General features: G+C 37.0%; 1 protein-coding gene across 1 annotated transcript in view; it reads left to right on the top strand.

Annotated features, from left to right (window-relative positions):
- The window catches only part of CDKL5 (cyclin dependent kinase like 5), a 196,941-nt gene that overhangs the window by 112,847 nt on the left and 63,487 nt on the right, over positions 1–20,607 (top strand). The window contains exon 4 of the mRNA XM_012434219.3: positions 19,516–19,561. Coding sequence (XP_012289642.1) covers positions 19,516–19,561 — 46 coding nt within the window. The remainder of the gene's footprint in view (positions 1–19,515; positions 19,562–20,607) is intronic.

Raw genomic sequence — 20,607 nt, 5'->3', positions numbered from 1 at the left:
GCAGGTAGACACCCAGTTGAGGTGTAGGATGAGGGCACATGTGTATGTTCAACTTCCCTCTTTGTCCTACTGATACCACCTCTGCAAAAGCTCCACTTTTACTCACGTTGCAGATGGGTGAGGTGGATGTTCAGCTCCTCACTTGGCCCCGCCAACACCTTGCCACTGAAATTGGACCTCAGATTTGCACTGCCTTATTGCCTCTGCTACATCTTGCAGATGCTGCCCTGGCCGGGGAGTCAGAGGTGCTGCTGCCTGACGGGCAATGAAAGATTAGCTCCTTGGTCAGCCTCACTGATCCCATTAGGCAGGGAATTGTAACAGGTGCCGCCAGCTTTCTCGGGATGTATATGTGTAAAAGAGTGTCTTCCCACTTGGTCCTACTGAAACCTCAGTGGGGTGGTGCTGCAGTTTTTCCATTGCTGCAATTTTTCCATTTCTTTTTGGCAGTACCCTCCCTGTTGCCTGGAATAGGGAGGATATAGCCAAAAAGATTTTCGGTTGTTAGCCTGCCCTTTTCCTGGTCTTTTGGCTGAAAGAAGAGGCTTTTCTTCCTGCTTTTTTTTGTATTTGTTTATCAGTGGTTCCGGGTTGAAGGCTTTTGTAGTACCTTATTAGGCATATATTGTAGACAGTAAGGAAACCCAGGAACTCCCTGCCATGTTGCTCCTCAAGTGCTGAAGTCCCCATGCAGTGTGCCATCTTCATTCCATCTTGGCTTCCTGTGCATGTTTGTGTGTCATGGTCAAGGATTTTTAGTCTTAAGGAGGAGGACCAGGGAAAGAATGGGGTACTCCATCTTGACCAGAATGAGAAGTCTCTATGTGTGTACGTGTGTTTAATATATAATGAAAATTCCAAAATCTGTTAACACCATTTTTATAATAGTAACATTATATTTTAGTATTTAAAGAATAAACATAAGAATTATTTATTCTTCAAATATACTATGTATCAGGCACAGTGATTGGCCCTTGGGTCTACAGATAGGACTGAGACATAATCCTTACTTTCAAATAGCTCATAGTTTTGTAGAGTTCAAAGACCTGTAGAATCAGTTTTAATTTGCCTTATTATACTCAGATGGAAATCACTCACAATTCTTTATTTTAGAAATAAAAATGAAATCTAACTTCATACTACCTGGCTGGTAGTATTGTGGGAGCCTCCTCCCCTCACATTGGTTGATATAAGCCTCCTTTGGTTTATGAAGTACTAGGCAAATGGGGAAGGGGTCTAGTGCTTAGTGCCTTGTTGTTACTCTGGTTACAATTAAACCCTTTGCCAGGAGCTGCTATCCAGTGGGTAGTGCTTCCCTGGCCGCAACTCTGTGGTGCTTAGTGATCAAGCAAGTGGGATCTCCGCAAGTACCACCACTGTCAGAAGTCCTGAACACCCCTCTCTGCCTTATGCAGAACCTGTGGTCCCGTGATCCTCCTACTCCTGGAGGATCCTTAGCTCTGTTGGATGGGAAGTTCAGCTCTACTGCCTTTGTGAGTCTGGGCTTTGTAATAATAAGGACTGTTAGTTCTCCCCACGGGCAGGAGAAACTAGACCTCAACCCCATGATCTCTGAGTTCCTTTGGAAATTTGGTTTTGATGATTTGGGAATGCCTAAAAGTAGAACACTTTTGAACTTTCTCCTTGATGGTGGTAGGTGATAATGGTGATAATGTTTTTTTAACTCGTGTATTCTAAGCATTTTACTTGTATCGTCTCATTTAATCCTAATAGCAACCTCAGGAATAAGTTATATTATCATATCCAATTTTCTCCGGAGGAAATGGTGGCACAGAGAAGTTAAGGAACTTCCCTAAGGCCACTCAGGTAGTAGCTGGTGGAGCCAGGATTCAAATGCAGGCAGTCTAGCTCTGAGCTGAAGTCCTTCTTATCCTTTTTTCAGCAATGTGACAAACTTTGAGTTTCACTTTGCTTTTCTATTATTTGCTTGAAATCAAGATTGATGTATCTAAAATAACCGTTCTGGGCTTCTAAAAAGTGTCACACAATTAAATGTTACTAAAATATGTTTCTAATTAGAAACAGTTTTTGTTTTCTTTATTATTAAACCACATAGACTTGACATCAGGAGTATAAATAACCAATAACAGGTTAAATTTACAGCTGTTTGGAGTGTAGTCCTTTAATCAGGTTTTTTGGCTTGTTTCTGTAAGTAGGAAACAATGATTTTGTTAGAAATCTCTGCTTTTGGCCGGGTGTAATGGTTCACACCTGTAATCCCAGCACTGTGGGAGGGCAAGACAGGAGGATTGCTTGAGCACATGAGTTAAGAGACCAGCCTGGTCAACATAGAGAGACCCTATCTCTACAAAAAGTACAAAAATTAGCCTTGTTTGGTGACACACAGATAGTAGCCTGTAGTCCTAGCCACTCAGAGGATGAGGTGGGAGGATCACCTGAGCCCAGGGACATTGAGGCTGCAGTGAGCCATGATCAAGCCACTGCACTCCCGCCTGGGTGACAGAGTGTTAACTCTGCCCCCACTAAAAAAAATTAATAAAAATAATAAAGAAAAATGAAAGGAAATTTCTGCTTTTTTGTTTGGTTGCTTAGGGCTCAATAAAAAAATTTAACCAGATTATTTCTGACATCTGTATATTACGTGTCACATTTTGTTATACATTTGTGATAATTTCTATTGGTTTTACATGTCTTTGTGTTTAAATACAGGTAGTAGAATAACTAGAAAGATGTGACCCACTAATCATTATATAAATATTATCCATGCCAGTACATTTAAATTCTGTAGGGACTTAATTGCAAAGCAGTTATAATATAGCTGTGTTTCTCTGTTGAGAAAACGATTCATACTGCCCCTTACGTTGCTTTTTCAGTGAAAATGTTTAAATTTTTTTATTCATTTGAAATGTAGACTCAATGTTTCATTTACATACATATTCTGTGTACTTGGTACTATAATCTTACAGTTTGTTCTATTCTTTGTAAACACAGAGTGTGAATATAAATTTTCTGCCATGTTTTGTTAGGAATAATGTATTTCTCAATTAATTTGCATGTTTTCATACCATTGGCTCTTAAATTTCCATGAACACTTAGCCACACTATGATTTATCTGAGGCAGTTTTGTTTTCAAATTCATATTGATTTATCTTCCATGCCATTTGAATACATTTCATTGATATAATAAGATTCTTTGTTCTAGCTGAAGAGAAACCACGGAGTGAGCTTTAAAACTTCAGATTAGTTCATTAAATAGACATTTGGTAACGCACCCACTCTCGTGAGTCCTGTTGGCTGTTTGGGATAAAGGGTGAGAAAGGCATGGTCAGTGATTACAGAGTGACCACACTCTAGAAGGGAAAGGCTTATGGTGGCACAGAGATTGGGGTGTGCTCTCTGCCCTGGAGGTCAGAGCATGACAATGTGAAAAACAGGTTATCCATTTGAAAACTCGGTTGGTTGGTCCTTTAAACAAGATCATATTTGTTTTACTTTCTGCCATGTTTAAGTTACATTATTATTATTTCTTCTTCTTCTTCTTTTCTTTCTTCTTTTTTTTTTGAGATGGAGTTTCCTTCGTGTCACCCAGGCTGGAGTGCAATGGCGGGATCTCGGCTCACTGCAACCTCCACCTCCCAGGTTCAAATTATTCTCCTGCCTCAGCCTCCTGAGTAGCTGGGATTACAGGTGCCCACCACCACGCCTGGCTAATTTTTGTATTTTTAGTAGAGATGGGGTTTCACCATGTTGGCCAGGCTGGTCTTGAACTCCTGACCTCAGGTGATCCACCCACCTCCGCCTCCCAAAGTGCTGAGATTACAGGTGTGAGCCATCGCACCTGGACAAGTTACATATCTTCTTTCTTTGCCCAGTATGTCCCATGTCTCATTTCTTATTGGTCTCTGTAAGTTTTATCAGAGCAGCTGAACTGCCTAATCCATTCATTGTAACCTTTTTGGGAGGCCTTTTCTGCTAGATCTCAGGGGCACAGAGTTAAGTGGGGTACCTACCCTCATGGATCTTTATCACCATCTGGCTGGGAAGTGAGGCTGCATGGCAAAGCATAGATTCCAGTGCAGTTGTGGTGAGTGGTTTGCTGGAGGTGTGAATAGGGTCTTGGGATCACGAAAAGAGGAGTACAAAAAACAAGCTGGTGGATCCTTCAGCGCTTCCTGAAGGAAGGTTTTGAAGGAGTAAAAGGAGTGAACTAGAAGTTCACTGGCTTCTTGTCATTTTAGTAAAGCTAAAACATTGCTTCCTTAGATACTGCACTGGTACTCTATTGAATTGTCAGTCTTGTTACCATAATCTTATTCTGTTATTTGTTTCCTTATTATATGTCTCTTCCCTCCAGAATGTAACTTCTATGTATCCCCAGTGCCTGTTACATAGTAGGAGCTTGAAATATGTTTGTTGATTGAATAAATGAAGAATGAATGCTTGAGGCAGAGTGTGAGCAGATAAAAGCAAGCATGTGTGAAGGCTTAGCTGAGAAACTGCAAATGATTAGGTATGACTTGAGCAAGGGAGCTTTTCCTTACAAATTTTTAGGTAAAGCATGGAATTAGAATGTTATCCTGAAAGCCTCCAGGCTGCACGATATGTAATGCAGCATTCTTCTCCTGAATTCCTGTGATTAACAGCTGTGAATATTTTAAATTTTTATTATGTGCAAAACTGATGATCTCACTGAGGACTTTAGAGAATATTATTTGAAGAGGATTTTAACTAGAGTGCTTCAGTGATATTCTTGACATCAAGTAACCAGACACAAATGTTTTATTCAGGTTTACAGTGTTCTTTGGCTAATTCTCTTGAAACATTGAATTGCTTGAGACTTACATGCCACTGTTGTTTCAAGACAACAGACAAAACTTTTGGGAGTTTTGTCTCTTCCTCCTTTTGCTTTAGTGCTCAAGGTGGCATAGTTTGGTCATCAGGCTTCCTTATGTGATGGTGGTAAACAGTTCCTCTTCCAGGCCTGTGTGATAGATAATACATTTTAATTGAGCAGACATTTTATTACATACCTATCATATGTAAGATAAAATGCTAGATACCTAGATGTAAGACAAACTGGTCATAGCTCTTTGAAAAATAGCACGGGCTGCTGATTTATATCTGATAGCCTTCTCTTTCTGTGCTAAGAGAAAGTAAATCTGGCATTTTCTAGTTTTCTCCACAATGCATAAGATATGAGGAGTTATTACAAGTTTAACTAGATACTTTGAAAATCAGATTTTAGGAAAAGAAAATAAAAATTGTTACTACCTATGTTGAATGTATTTTTCACTTTTCTCTGTAGATACGGTTATGGCAAAATGCTGTGACTTGGAACCTTTTTCAGATTTAAGTTGTCCTATTCTGCTTCCTTGCCTGCTTTCTGAGCACATCTGTCAGAAAGTACGGTCCCAGGGTCCCTAGAGATAACCCAGCGCAGTGCTTGAATAGGGAGTTTCTATATTTCCGTTCTATACCTCACAGTCTTTCTTTCACATCTTAGCAGTGTCGTAGCGATTGTGCACCTGAGCACCTTGTGCCTCGGTTATACAAAACCAAATTGTTGTGTTTTTTTTTTTGAACCTCAGGTTTTGTTAAGCTTGTGCCTGTCCTAAAACAGCCATATCTCTCTTGAATTGGAAAAAATTAAACCTTGGAGCATTGGGTTTATTTGCAATTTTAGTATTCGCATTTTCTTATTTTATAAGAAAATATAAAATTAGGATATTGTATATGCCAGAATTCAAGACTTATGAATTTTATATACATGCATGCACAATTCATCAGTGTGTTGATGAATTTAAAAAAAACAGAATCAAGCATTTTTTTAATTGAGCGCTAATTTATTACCATTTTTGCTCTACTGTCTAACGTCAGCAGAAGGTATGAGTATATACTCATGGGTCTGGCTTTTGTTCGGGCTCTAAGAAAGCAGTGAGCAACTTGCTCTGTAGTAGCTATGCTATTGTTAGCTACCTGTACATTATTTATACACAAATAATTGCAAAAATTAAGTATACTGACTTCGATGGTCTCTACATAACTTACAGGAACAATTGGTCATAAGAAAGGCACAGTCGGTCCCCCCTTAATAAAGGAATCTCTAGCAAGCTCTATCACTCGTTCAACAGAGCAATAGATTTATCTCTTCATTTGGACCATGCATTTTTATGCTGATCATCAGTCCATAATTTTAAACTTTGGTTTTTTATTCTGTCAATATTCTTGAATCTTTATATGTTTAGCAAAGATAATACTTTTGGAATACCTGATGATGTATCTTTGGTCAGTAAATTGTTTTTTCTCTTCTGATCTTTTCTTCTATCATGGTCCCAGGAAAGAGAGGAAGATATATGCCACTTTGTAGGGGAAATTCCTTGAGTATTTAAGGAGAAATGAAGGATAGCCCATTCCGATATCAAAGGAATGTGGGAAGAACAGGCGGAGTTAGAGCAAGCAGGTGTCAGGTATATATGTCTTATCATTCCCCGCCCCATCACCTTAGGGAACTGAAATTCTAGGTTTAAGGGGTGGGTAGGTTGAGGGTAAGCCAAAAGTGAATGAGGTTTATGCGCCATCCCCCTCTTGTAACTCAGGGAAGAAACTGTCTTGCAAGGCTGCTTTAGCATAATGTAAGCAGCCACAGCAAAAGAAAATGTATCGTGCTGTGGTTAGGTGAAGAGTACTGCCAGACCTCCTTTAGCTAATGAGTGGCTTCTAAGGAATCCCAAAGTTACTTCACACTCCAGGTTGCTGGGTTGAGAGCCAGTGAACCTGTCAGTGGGAAAGATGTGTTGGAGACAAGCTGATAAACTGTAACTGACAGCCAGGTCTTGGGTGTAAATGAAATTAAGGAGTCTAGATTTCTTCGGCACCAATTAGAGACAGACCACCTGGGCTAGACCTCAGGGCTCTGGGCCAAGAGAGCACACCTGAGTCTACAGCCTCCATGAGCTCCAACAGCAGCATCAGGCCAGTGTCTGCGATCCAGGCCTGTAAGGAACCTTGTTTTGGAGACCTGAGAACCTCTACCTTACTACAGTGAAGTTCTATAACCCCACCCACATCCATATACACAGCTGCCATCTTGGTGGAAGCAGGGAGAAAATCTGAAAAACTGAGCATTTATCTGAACGAGACTATAAACTAGAAGGGACTGTGCTATCCTATAATGCAAATTAAAGTCAAGTGTGGGGGCTTGAAAGGCAAGGTTAAAACAGTTACAGAAAATTTTAAAAGCTACATTTTCTTGGCACAGGTTAAATTTAGTGTGCTATAAATTGCTGTTCCTGCCACAGCAAGATAGTCTTTGAGGATATATTTCCTGCATTTAAATTTAAATTTTATATTCTTCGTTCAAAATTGAACATAGCTTTTAAGTCCAATGATTATCTGAGGTTTAGATTGTCTGCATTTGGCATGCCTAATTAATGCCATCTTGGTCTCAATTACTTGATCACTAGAAATAGAATTTTCATTTTCTCATCTTCTCATTGTTATAAAATAAGGACAAAATAAAATAGTAACAGTTGCACAATAACTGCAGTATAGACATGATGGTTAATACTAAATTGAAAGACTGACAGGCATTACTGCCATGTAGTCTTCAAAATTCTCATTCATTTGCAGACGATTTGGTGTGAATTTGCTATAGACAAGGTGGTTTGAGGGTATCTATATATAATGTTTGAGGTGTGGGTTTTACATAAAAATGAGATGCATTTCAAATTTTATATGATCTATAAGTATGGAGCTAGATTGTTACAAAAGTTCACCTTTCTCTCTTTCCATTGAAAATAGTTGATATTTTCTGCCAGAGAGATTAAGGAAAACTGTTCTCGGAATGCCTCATTTTTCATTTTGATAACTATATTTTACTTTTTGAACATTTTATTAATTAATCTATAATATCAACATAGGGTAGTAAATTTATGTTAGTCCTGGAAGTATGAGGTAAATTATTTTTAAGTGATTCATCTTAAATCACCTACTTATATACATAAGATATACCCATGTTTAGTGTATAGTTCTATATGAACTAGCCCTCTTAGTTCATTTCTTTGGCATTATCAACCAGCGTCCCTTCAGGCTGATACTGATGATAACAGTTATAATAGAGCATATTAGAAGTATTTACAAAGGATTTCGGGATGTGTGGGTTTGTTTGCATTTATCAATTAAGTGGTCCAAGATTTTTAATGTGATTTTGTTCTCATATTTGTGGCACTCAAATGTCAGCCATCTAAGTGGCCCCAAGTCTCACAGCCTTATTAGATACCTTGACTACTACTACTACTTCTTCTTCTTCTTCTTCTTCTTCTTCTTATTATTATTATTATTTGAGACAGTCTCACTCTGTTGCTCAGGCTGGAGCACATTTGCACAGTCTCAGCTCACTGCAGCCTCAACCTCCCTGGCCGAAAGGATTCTCCCACCTCAGCCTCCCAAGTAGCTGGGACTATAGGTATGCACCACTACACCCAGCTAATCTTTTGTTGTGTGTGTGTGTCTGTGTGTCTGTGTGTGTATGTAGAGAAAGGGTTTCACCAGGTTGCCCAGGCTAGTCTCAAACTCCTGGGCTCAATTGATTTGCCCGCCTCAGCCTCCCAAAGTGCTGTGATTATAGGCATGAGCCACCATACCCTTCCAAAACTTTCTAAAGTATAGAAAAACATATCTAATATGTCTCCTGGGGAATATACTGTCCTTAAAAAAACCGAAACGTGTATATTTGTATTCTGTGTTTTTGGTTGGTTTGTTTTTCCTTATGTACCAAGCAATGTCTTTTTCTTTTTAAAATTATGGTAGGAAAAAGTGTTTCTGTGTTAGGCTGTGGTATAATAAGTAACTGATATCCAAAGAGAAGAATGAGCCAGGCCAGCAGGATATACGTTTTAAATTGGCGACACAATATAGTAAGACATTTACACTCGCTCTTCTTTCTTGCTGAGCACATTTTGGTCCAGTAATACATTTATTTCTCAACTATAAGCTTGCAGTCTAGTGGTAGAGTCAGACTTTGATCAAGTGATCATATAAATCTGTAAAGGTAGAACTTTAATGCAAGTTATAAAGAAGAGGTGCTTGCTGAGGGAACAGCACAGGGCCTTCAGATCTCATCAAAGAGCCATGGGAAGGCTCCTCTAAGGAAGTGAGGATTGACTGAGCCAGGATCAGGGGGATGAGAGAGGGTTGAGTGGGGCAAGGGAGGGCAAAACTTGCAAGGGAATAGACCGTAAGGCAGCAGAGAACGTGGCAAGGAGAGATGTGACTCAGCAAGCAAGGGAGACGTAGGGAGAGGAGATAGCGGAGCTACCTGCCATGTGGAGCAGCTGCGACAAAATCATCAGGTCATTGGAGTTTGGGAGAATTTTAAGGGGAATTGTGGAGCTTGAAATCAGATTTCCTTTCCCAAAGGAAGATCCTAGTTGCTGAGGGGACAAACTTATCAGACGGGTCATGGCAGTATTCCAAGGTAAGAGTACCAAAGGCTTCACCAGAGGTAAGAGCATTTAGGTACAGGACAGTGGACCCATTTGAAAACAACGTAGGAGGCAAAACCCAATAGCACTTGGTGAATGACTGGATGGATTTGGTGGTGCACACAAGGGAGATGTCAACAGTGATCCCAAATTTCTGGCTAGTGTTCACTGAGATATATGGGACAGGAGACAGGCCCAGGTTTTGTAGGGAAAGATGCGGGAATGGTTAGGCATTCTGTCTGAATATTTTACACTCATACATTCTCATTTTATATCTCAACAAAAGATTCATGGAGGGCAGATCCAGCCCAGAGATGGTAGAGATTTTATGTCTTATTGGAAATAGTTTATCACTGACTTGGCTTGAAGGTAGTCTTTTCTTTCTTTCTTTTTTTTTTTTTTTTTTTTTTTTGAGACAGTCTCACTCTGTCTGCCCAGGCTGGAGTGCAGTGGCGTGATCTTGGCTCACTACAACCTCTGCCTTCTAGGTTCAAGTGATTCTCATGTCTCAGCCTCCTGAGTAGCTGGGACTACAGGCATGTGCTACCATGCCAGCTAATTTTTTGTGTGTTTTTAGTAGAGATGAGATTTCACCATGTTGGCCAGGCTGTTCTCAAACTCCTGACCTCCAGTGATCCGCCCAGAAGGCAGTCATTTTCTATACAAAGTCTCTTTCTTTGTGAGATCCCACTTCTTACATCTTCCTTTTTGGCCACCTACTGTCTCATGTTCTTGATAAAGTATTAGTAGTTTCATAAGACTATCCTCTTTTTAGAGACTGTGCATGAAATAAATACACTGTTTTTCTTATAATGCTTTTTAAATTGTAAGAGTTTTCTTAAAATACTCTTAGCGTACCACTTAATTCTAATTATGAGCAGGTTAGAGTTCACATCAATGTTTCCTGTAGCAATAGCTCCATCATGTGAACCTTAGTAGGCAGTTTTGTCAGCTATCGATATAGACTTAGTGCACCTCTGCTAAATTCTTTTTGGCCAAATGAAAAATATTCCTGAAATTTTTAGGAAAAAAAGGAAATATGTTTTCAATATATCTTTTGGTATATGTCACTGTATAATTTTTTTTTTTTTTTAGACAGAGTCTCACTCTGTTGCCCAGGCTGGAGTGTAGTGACATCACCTTGGCTCACTGCAACCTCCACCTACTGGGTTCAAGTGATTCTCCTGCCTCAGCCTCCCGAGTAGCTGGGATTACAGGCACACGCCACCATGCTGGGCTGATTTTTGTACTTTTAGTAGAGATGAGGTTTCGCCGTGTTGGCCAGGCTGGTCTCGAACTCCTGACCTCAGGTGATCAGTCCGCTTCGGCTTCCCAAAGTGCTGGGGTTACAGGTGTAAGCCACTGCACCCAGCCATTTCACTGTATAATATTTTAATGGACCTGTATTACAAAAGTTATTATAAAAGTAATCATTGTTTTATTAAAATGAGTATAAACATTTTAGTGCCATGATAAATAGTTTTAATAATTTTTGGAGAATGGATCTTTTAATCTTCTCTTTTTCGATTAAAATTTTCTTTCATAGCATGTTAATCTTTTCAGTAAAGCTTTACCTGATCTCCTCAACAAGTGATCATTCTCACATTTTTAAGGGGGAATGTTTATAGGGAAGTACTGCAAAATGGTTAAAATGAATAAACTCGAGCGGAGTTTCTTACCCTCAGCACTGTTGGCATTTGGGGCTGGGACTGTTATTGGGACTGTCCTGTGCACTGTAGGGTGTTTAGCAGCACTGTTGGTTTCTACTCACTAGATCCCAGTAGCCCCCCTCCCCAGCCTATGTGACAACCAAAAGTGTCCCCAGATGTCTTGGGGGAAACACAGTCACCCCCCAAGGGAGAACCATTGAACTAGATTGTGTTTTTAATCTCAGATACACATTGTATTTTTTTACGTGGTTGAAAAAAGATACATACAATAACATGCTAGTTGCATGATTTTTAGTGTACAATTTATGGACAGATTCATTTGTAGTGATAAAAATGTGTGTGGGAATGATACATATCAACTTCAGGATAGAAATTACATCTGGGTAGAGGGAATGGGAATGAATGAAGTTTTATTTTCGACATTTTACATTTCAAAAGGCAAGAAGAGATCAGAAGCAAATAAGCCAAAATATTATCAACTGTTAAATATAAAGGGGATACACGTTTTTTTCTGTATATTTGCATGATCTTTTTTGAAATCCTGTGGCATATCATATAACATTTATTATACTTTTTAGCTTTTGTCATACATTTTTAACTTACTGTCATGCATTATTACATACCAGGTTGTAAACTTCTATGTATATAAGACAGCCCCATTTACTCACTCATGTCAAACACAGGATACAAAAGAAAACCTCACATAAAGCAAAAGGTCCAGTAAACATTTGTTAGTTAGTTAACTGATTGAAACGATTTTTTTGTGTGTATATCATTTGGTCTAAAGTACTAAAATTTAGCGGTAAATCTAACTTTTAGTATTGACAAACTATGGTAGTTTTCAAATAATAAATAATACAAGTCAGGATCTCTAAGGAATTTCCTGGAGAAATCTAGCTTTTATCACTGAATATCATGGATGGTATTTTATATTTCTATAGTACTTGGCAACTGCATATTAGCTGTGTTATAATTTACCTGGTCTAGAATGTATCCTGTGCTTGAATTTACTCCCATTTTATAATTTTACTTATAATGTAAAAATAACTTAAATGCTTTGGGACTAAGTTATTTTAGAAAGTTTCTGTACATTAAAGGTCAAAACAAAGATAAAGATGGAGGTAATGAAATATTTGCCTGTACTTTTAAGTGTATAAATATAACATATTATTAGAAAACTATTTCTAAATGTTCATTGGTCTTAACATCCCTCCTCAGTAGTGTGTGTGTGTGTGTGTGTGTGTGTGTGTGTGTTTCAGAATCGTTTTCTACAACAAAATTTGCGTACATGGCTTGGAAAGGTAGTATAACATGATCATGGTTGAGAAATGGCATTCAGAATCAGTCATCCTGGGTTTAAAATCTCAACTCTGCTACATCTTAGCTGTGTGGTCATGGGACAAATTATGGAACTTCATTAAAACTCAGTATCGTCATCTGTAAAATGAGTGTAAGATCTACCTCAGAATGATGATTTGAGAATTAAGTGAGATAATCCATGGGAAGCACTTAGCATGGGGACTACTACAAGAGTACTTAAAAATAACTTAAAATGAAGCTTACTTTTTCAGGGACCATACTGGTCCATAAAGTAGTAGTTTCCCAGCCTGGCCAACATGGCCAAACCTCATCTCTACTAAAAATATGAAAATTAGCCCAGTATGGTGGCCCGTGCCTGTAATCCCAGCTACTTAGGAGGCTGAGGCAGGAGAATCACTTGAACCCGGGAGGTGGAGGTTGCAGTGAGCCAAGACTGCGCCACTGCACTCCAGCCTGGGCAACAGAGCAAGACTCCATCTCAAAAAAAAAAACAGAAAGAAAGAAAAAAAAAGCAGTAGTTTCACTTGATCTTAGCCAACAGGTCGAGAAGCAATAAAGTTTAGTTTCTATGTTTGTAGGATTTTACTTCTGCTCAAGCAGCAGACAAGATATTTGCAAATAAAATGTGAACAGAAATATTTAAAATACTTTAGTCATCAAGTTATATTCCCTGCTATTTGGATGATGAAATAAAGAATTTCTCCCAAGAAAGAGCTTCCTCAGAGAGTAATTAGAAAATGAATTGTAGACTAGAGACGACCCTCCATAATAGCAGATGCCACATCCATGAATTCAACCGAGGATCGAAAATACTCAGAAAAACTAAAAAAAAAAAAAAAAAAAAAAAAAAAAAATTAAAAATACAACAAAAAATACAAATAAAAAATAACACAGTATTATAACTATTTGCATGGCATTTATATTTTATTATATAGTATAAGTAATCAAAAGATAATTTAAAGTATATAGGAGAACATACATAGGTTATATGCAAATACTATGCCATTTTATGTCAGGGATGATCATCCATGGATTTTGGTACCCTCGGGGATCCTGGAACCAATGGCCCCCTCTATATCCCTCTAGATACTGAGGAATAACTGTTATAACCTTTGAAATGACTTAATCCATGAATAGTAGAATAAAAGAATATTTTATTCTGTTCTGTTTCATACCTGTTAGATATTTTAACTTAACAAAACATTTGAAAAATAATGACTCCTACTACTTCCTTAAACAGTATATGATCAGTTTAAAGAATCCACTGTTACAAAGCATAATTAAGTTATATAACTGCCTTTTAAAATAATTTACTAAATTATATGGCGGTTAATACCAATTAGTTGCTTTGCCAGAATCTTAAGGGACAATTAATACTGGGAATAAAACAATGACCCAAAGCCTTACAATCAGCAATGAAAATGAGTTTATGGTTATAAGTCTCTCTGTCCAGTATGATTCTTTAGTGATCGAGGCTTGATTTTTATGGGATAGAGATCTTGAGAATATTGGAAGAACTATAGCTCTCCAGATATTTGTATTTATTAGTACTCATACATTTATTTTTTATTCTGTTTCTGATTTTTTTTTCAGCTGAGGAAATTTATTCTGGAAAATGTGAAATGTCTTGATTTACTTTGTTTACTTAGGGAGACATTAGTACAATTCAGTAACCTTTATCTAAAGTTACCTAGTCTTTTCTGTTTGTGTTCCAAAGTACATAATACAATTCCAATTTTAAGGTAGATTTCAGGGTGAGACATGGAATTATCATTAATAGATTACTGATATATTTGATCACATTCTTAGTTTATTGCTTAAGATGTCAGCTTTTAAATACCTCATATTTTAAATAAAGACACTGAAACAAGTAGCAAACTTGCCTGTCTTGCTAACTACAGCTGGTGACATTCTGTTGCAGACGTTGTGGGGGCAATGGTATGCTTTTGTGAATAAATTAAATTCAAAACAAGCTTTTCAGAGTTATTTTTTTTATGTTTCTCTTCTTTGTCTACACCTTTCTTATATATAGCGTCTCAGGGTGGTGGTAGAATAAGTAATAAAGCTTGGCGTGTTACTTCCTACCTCTCCATTAAACACCCATGAAGATATTAAATACCCATGAAGTTCTGCAAATTAAGAAACTAAGCATTGAAGCTTGCTAGCAAAGTCCAGGGAGAATTAATTTTATTAGCAGGACTGGTTTAAAAGCATAGTCTTGAACATCATGCTGTTTATCCTTCTTTGTGAACCCAAAAAAATCAGGCCAGATATCCAAAGGGAGTAGGAAATGACTTGGACCCATGTTCACAGGAACTGAAAAATAAGTAGCCATCTCACTGAGGTTCACTATAATCTGACACCTCTGAAGCTGGAGTTCTCAGCCCTCTAAACTAACCTGCATTAGCATCTGCATTTCCAGATCTTTGCAGAGACTAAAATGTACTAAATATAGTAAGGCAAGAAGCAAAGAAGGATTGGAAAAGGAATGTGCTATCCTAGGATTCTGAGTCCCTGTGGCAAAGTATGGTGAAGGTAGAGGGATGGGAACAGGCTGTGCTTGGAAATGTGGTCTCCAGAATGCCATGAGGTAAAGAGCTAATGGCATATGCTCTTCTGCCTTATTGAGAGAACCCTGCCCAGGCAGTTTAGCCTCAGACCAACCAACCCCAATGAGAAGGATGTGTACTAGCGAGCCAGGTTCCAAAATCGGGCTCGGGGTGCATCAGTTCATATTTGAAGGTCAAGTTGGAGCCAAATGCCAGTCCTGGCGGATCTCTTTCCATCTTAGTAAGGATGAGTTTTAAAGGGTGGAACAGAGAAAACACTGAAAAGACACAGGAAGATAAAACATTGCTGTGAAGATTTAGAAGCAACACATGGTTCTGAAAATGACTTTTTCTAACGAGCAAATAAAGTTAAGACATCTGCTTAGTCTCGCAAAAGAAAGCCAGAAAGATATGACCTCTACAGAGAGTGAATAAGCTAAAGCAAGGCAAAAAATGCCGAAGTTGGCTGAGATGAGGACAAATGAAAGAAGCCTAAAACAGATAAAACAAAATTGTGTAGCTCTTTTGAACTCATTAATGTTCATTTACTAAATATTTATTGAACACGTACTATGTGCCTGCTATTCTAGGCGCTAATGATAAAATCGTGAACATTGCATACTAAGTACAAAAATTTAGTAGAAAACATACTAAGCAATTATGAAAGGTCCAACCTAAAAGTTGTAAGATTTGTGGTAGAAAATAATAGAAAAATAGGAGTAGAAACAGCATTTAAGGTTGCTGTAAGAAGACTTTTCTAATTTCATCGATTTCCAGATATTATTGATTCAAAAAATACACATACACACACTCTCCCCTATAGATATATTCCAAATAATTTAAAATTTTTATTTCAAGGGAAAGGAAAAGTCCTAACAGTATTTAGGCAGAAAAAAGAAGTGATCTATATTGGAACAAAATTCAAATAGGCCTCATACTTCTTTTCTATTACAAATGCCAGAGACTGTCAGGTCATTGTTCCTCATTTGTTGCCTTATGTGATAGTATTATAATTTCTTTATGTCAGAAAATGGCAGCCCTTCTTTTTAGACCCTTAATTTTCTTCTTGGAAAAATATGTGAGTATATGGATTTTGTTACAGGAAGATACTTTATTCCCTCCTGCATTAAAGTTGCTTTAATAAGCATACAGACTCTGGTGTCTGTGATATGAATGGCATTTTCCAGGGCTTTATGGTACACTGAAGCTTCTAGTGACTCTGAAGAATAAAAGATTGCTTTCCCAAGAATTCTGTGCCTATCAAGTTGCCATGTATATGTGAAGATGTTAAAAAATGCAAAGACTTGGAAAATAGGACACTGTCAGAAGACCTTTCAAAGATGCACTCTGGCTAAGTAAAACATGAATGCAAATCAGTCACTCAAATATGTATAAACCATACAAGTAAAGGACTGGTGGTAAACAGTGAAGCAAGTTGAATATGTAAAAAAAAATAAAATATTATAGCTCATGTATCTATAATTTCAAATTAAATTCAACAGTCAAAGCCTGCTCTCAAAAATAAATATATTTAACAAAATGGTATAAGAAGAATCGGTGTCTATAACCTTAGATTAATTTAAACAGTTTAAGGTCACAATACTTTAAAAACTGGTTCTGGCATAAGAACAGATCAATAGCCTATACTTGACTAGGCTAGAGTCCACTAGAAAGTTCTGAAAGCACATCTAGTATCTATATGTAAGAATGCTAAGATGTAACAAAGAACTAAAAATTTGTGGTAAAGGGTATTGGGAAAATTGGTTTAGTGTTTAGAAATTATGTTAAATCTGGATTCCCTCACCATGTCATATATTAAAATAAATTACAAGTGAATAAATATTTAAGGAAAGAAATTCATTAAAATATCAAGATACATAAATGCAGATGAATATTAACCATGCTCAGGCTAAGTAAGGACTTTGAGCACAAAAGTAATAGACATATTACAAAGGCCTATGTCAGTAAACTTGACTATGTAATTTATATTCAACAACAACAAAACTCTAAATAGTTAGTGATCACAATAAACTGGGGAAATGATTTGTAACAGAATTTGGCAACAAGTTGTCATCCATGAATCAGCAAGAAAATATTAACCCTAGTGGACCTGATTTCATTTACCAATTGTTAGAAGAAAATATCTCATTGAATGCCAGAGAGGTTTTTAAAAATGATTTTATTTTGTTTTGGCAATGGATATAGAGTGAATATTCTGATACACTGCTGAAGGAAACTGTGACATGACTTTTTTTGGATGTCAGGTTGTTAGTATATATTGGGAGCCTTTAACATTCACACCCTTTGAACCAATTATATCACTTAATAGAATTTACTCTGTAGAAATAAAGATACAGATATTGAAGTATGTTCATTAACAGACTTGTTAAACAGCCATCCATTAAAAATGGTAGCTTTAAAAATTAATAACAGCTTTAAATGTTGCTTATATAATACCAAGTTAAATAAAAACAACATACAGTAAGATGTCCAATATTACTACCATTTGAGAAAGATTTACCAGAAGAAAGTATACCAAAATATTAGCAAGGGTTAATTGTTAAAATGTCTTCTCTATACCCTATTTATATCTTTTATATTCTTTTTGTATGTTCTGTAATGAGTTTATATTATTTTTATAAGTAGTTTGAATACATGTGAAATGTTAAATTCTTTCCACCATCTTCTCTTAATTGCATGTGGTTTTCACTAAACAGTGAATTGGTTTAATATAGAAAACTTTATTTGTTCCACTTCATTCTTTAAGGAAATATATAAACCATATCGGGGGAGGCAGAGCAAGTTTTGAGGAGAGAAGATTTTCATTGTATTCCTGGAAGGATAAATAAAAGAATAAACATTTTATTTGACCCTTGTTAGCCATCTGCTTTATACAGTAAATTGTATTTATAAGATGCCAGAGAAAAATAACTAATAAATTTATTCAAGGTGTTATAAATGTGCCAGTTACAAATTTAAATTTGTAGTTGTATCAGTGGACAGTTTTGAACTAAGATCTTTTATAAAATCAAAGTTTTAACACTTAGGATGAAATGAAAGAAATGTATGTGGGAGTCTTTCAGTTAGAGTAGAATATAAGATGGAACACTACCTGGAACAATATTCATTTGAGATGTGTGCAGTTTTTCTCTATTCCTGGAAGCTAACCCTTTCTTTGTGCTGTGAGAAAAGCAAGAGGAGGTTCCTGATAGGGTCTGTTCTTTCAGTTATGCTGTAGGTAGATTGCTAGCTAGCACCATTTGAAAAGGAGCAGGGTAGGAACATGATATCCATGTATTGTGGGAGAGTAGCATACATAAAAGAGTCACCTTTGGACTATGTGGGATAATATTCTAGCTGACAATCTCCTACATTACTTAAAATTGGCAGTTCTTCCTTCCCAATAATACCTGGAAGAAGTTTCTTTAAGTCAGAAGATCCCTTAATGTACAAATAAGTTGTACCCTATACGTACATGTAAGTCGTCTGTACCCTACAATCCTATTCCTTCATTAAAAACAAAAACACAATACCTTTAAGAAGTATCTTTTCCCTCCATAATTTATAGCACTTGCCTGGTATTGTGTCCAATTTTAAAGTCTTTGTTTTGATGTAAGGACAGTGTTCCATTAAACATTACAAGATCTGATCTGAAAGTGTCCCCACTTAGAGTAAAAAAGAACAGGCCTGAGTCATTCAGAAGGCTTTCATATAAATGTTGGCTTTGAAGAATTTATATTCATTATTTTGCCAAAAGCTTTTTTATTCCTTTTATGGACCAGAATTGGATACAAGTTATTTAGTTCAGTGGTACTTAGTTCTTAGCATTTCCATTTCCTTTCTAGCCCTTATTTTCTTTTCTCCCAACCAAAAACAACAAAAAAGATTTTCATATTTTGTTTTAAAGCAGAATTTTGTAATCTCTTCTTTCTGAATAAGGGCAGGATGAAGGTGATGATTGGTATTTGGTGATGGAATGTTTATCCCACTTTGGATTTGCAATGACCATCAATAGGGATGAGCTGGTGAAAACTAGATATGTTTGTTAGGAAAAGGTAAGTAAAGGGACGTGACTTGGAGGAAGCATTCTGCTACCAGCAACTACTGTATATTGGTGAGGCCCTTTCTTGGTCTTAGAAGGCCAATTAAAATGTGTCTCTGGATTTCAGAGGGCAGTACAGATGACAGTCTTTGTCACTCTTCCTGGCACTTTTGAGTATCCTCAAGACATTGACACTTCTGATTCATGATCTATGCATATTCTGTCACCATATCTGCTCTTTGCTCCACACCCTCTCCCTTTCTCTTTTTCCTTCCTTGACAATGTTTGTGGGGTGGTAAGAAAGAATTTTGGAACCAAGAAATGAGGGGCGGCGGGGGAGAGGAAGATGATCTATTTTTGACACTCTGGCTTCTTGCTACTCTGTCCCAGAATATACCTCCAGGCAATTGGAATCCCTAGTCGGAAAAACACTGGAGAATGACTTTCCTTCTGCTTCTTTTCCTTTGCAGGAAACACATGAAATTGTGGCAATCAAGAAATTCAAGGACAGTGAAGGTAGATATATATATATATATGTATATGTATATATGTATTTTTCCTTCTGTATTACATTTTTATAAATAGAGTGTGGAAGAAGTGGCACCTAGCTGGTTATACACTGTCTATTACTGATATTTTGAAGTCACAGTCTCAGAAAGTGAATATAGCTTATTTATTATGCTTTGCTTCTAAACATTTAGTTCCTTCTATGTGAATCTTTTCAAATCTCATATTAGAAAATTCATCTTTTTATTTTAAGGTACAGTCAGCATTGGAAATCTTGCTCCAAAGGCTGGTTAGAAGGCATGTTGTTTATGCTGTTTCTAAATATTATTAAAATTAAAAAACTGACTTGAAGTAAATACTTTTGTGGGTCCACACAAATAGCAAGTACTGTGTGAAAGATTTCAGTATTGGTTACTGTGATCTCCAGCTCCTAGTCAGAGTTAGAAATACAAGGATAAGTGACAGACAATATTGAGGGATTGATTTTATATTTAGAATAATGCAGTGGAAGAATAAAAGGTTTTTAAGAAGAAATACTATGCTTAGGGGCCTTCATCACATCCAGACCATTTCAAACAGAGTTGTAAAATTACCCCATGCTGGGCAAGAAAGTTTAAAATAATGCATTTCAGTAGTTCATTTGTTTTAAAATCTAGACTGTTGGCCATCCAAAGATAGCCAAATAGAGAAACTGATGACAAAAATAGATACGGCCTTTAAGGTGCTCCAGACAACATTTTTTTCAGACTTTTTGGACTGAGACCCACAGTAGAAATATATGTTACATCCTAACCCAGTGTCCACACACATATGTAACACTATATGTAAATGAAGCAAAAATGTCACAGACTTCTTTATTATGAGTGTGAAGCACTCTACTTTCTGTTCTTTCTTGTTCATAAAAATGCCTATTGTGACATCAAATAGATTGATTACACCACTAATAAGTCAAAGCCTGCTATTTGAAAAACTGTGGTCTAAAAGTAGGAAGTACCAACGTAGCATCAATCTTCATATCCAATCAGAAGTATGGAAATAGCAGTCATAGCTTACCT

Source organism: Aotus nancymaae, unplaced genomic scaffold (assembly GCF_030222135.1).
Source record: "Aotus nancymaae isolate 86718 unplaced genomic scaffold, 86718_ANA_hifiasm-v0.15.2.pri h1tg000058l, whole genome shotgun sequence".
Taxonomy (NCBI): domain Eukaryota; kingdom Metazoa; phylum Chordata; class Mammalia; order Primates; family Aotidae; genus Aotus; species Aotus nancymaae.
The sequence above is the reverse complement of the archived record's forward strand: the minus strand, read 5'-3'. Positions and strand labels throughout refer to the sequence as shown.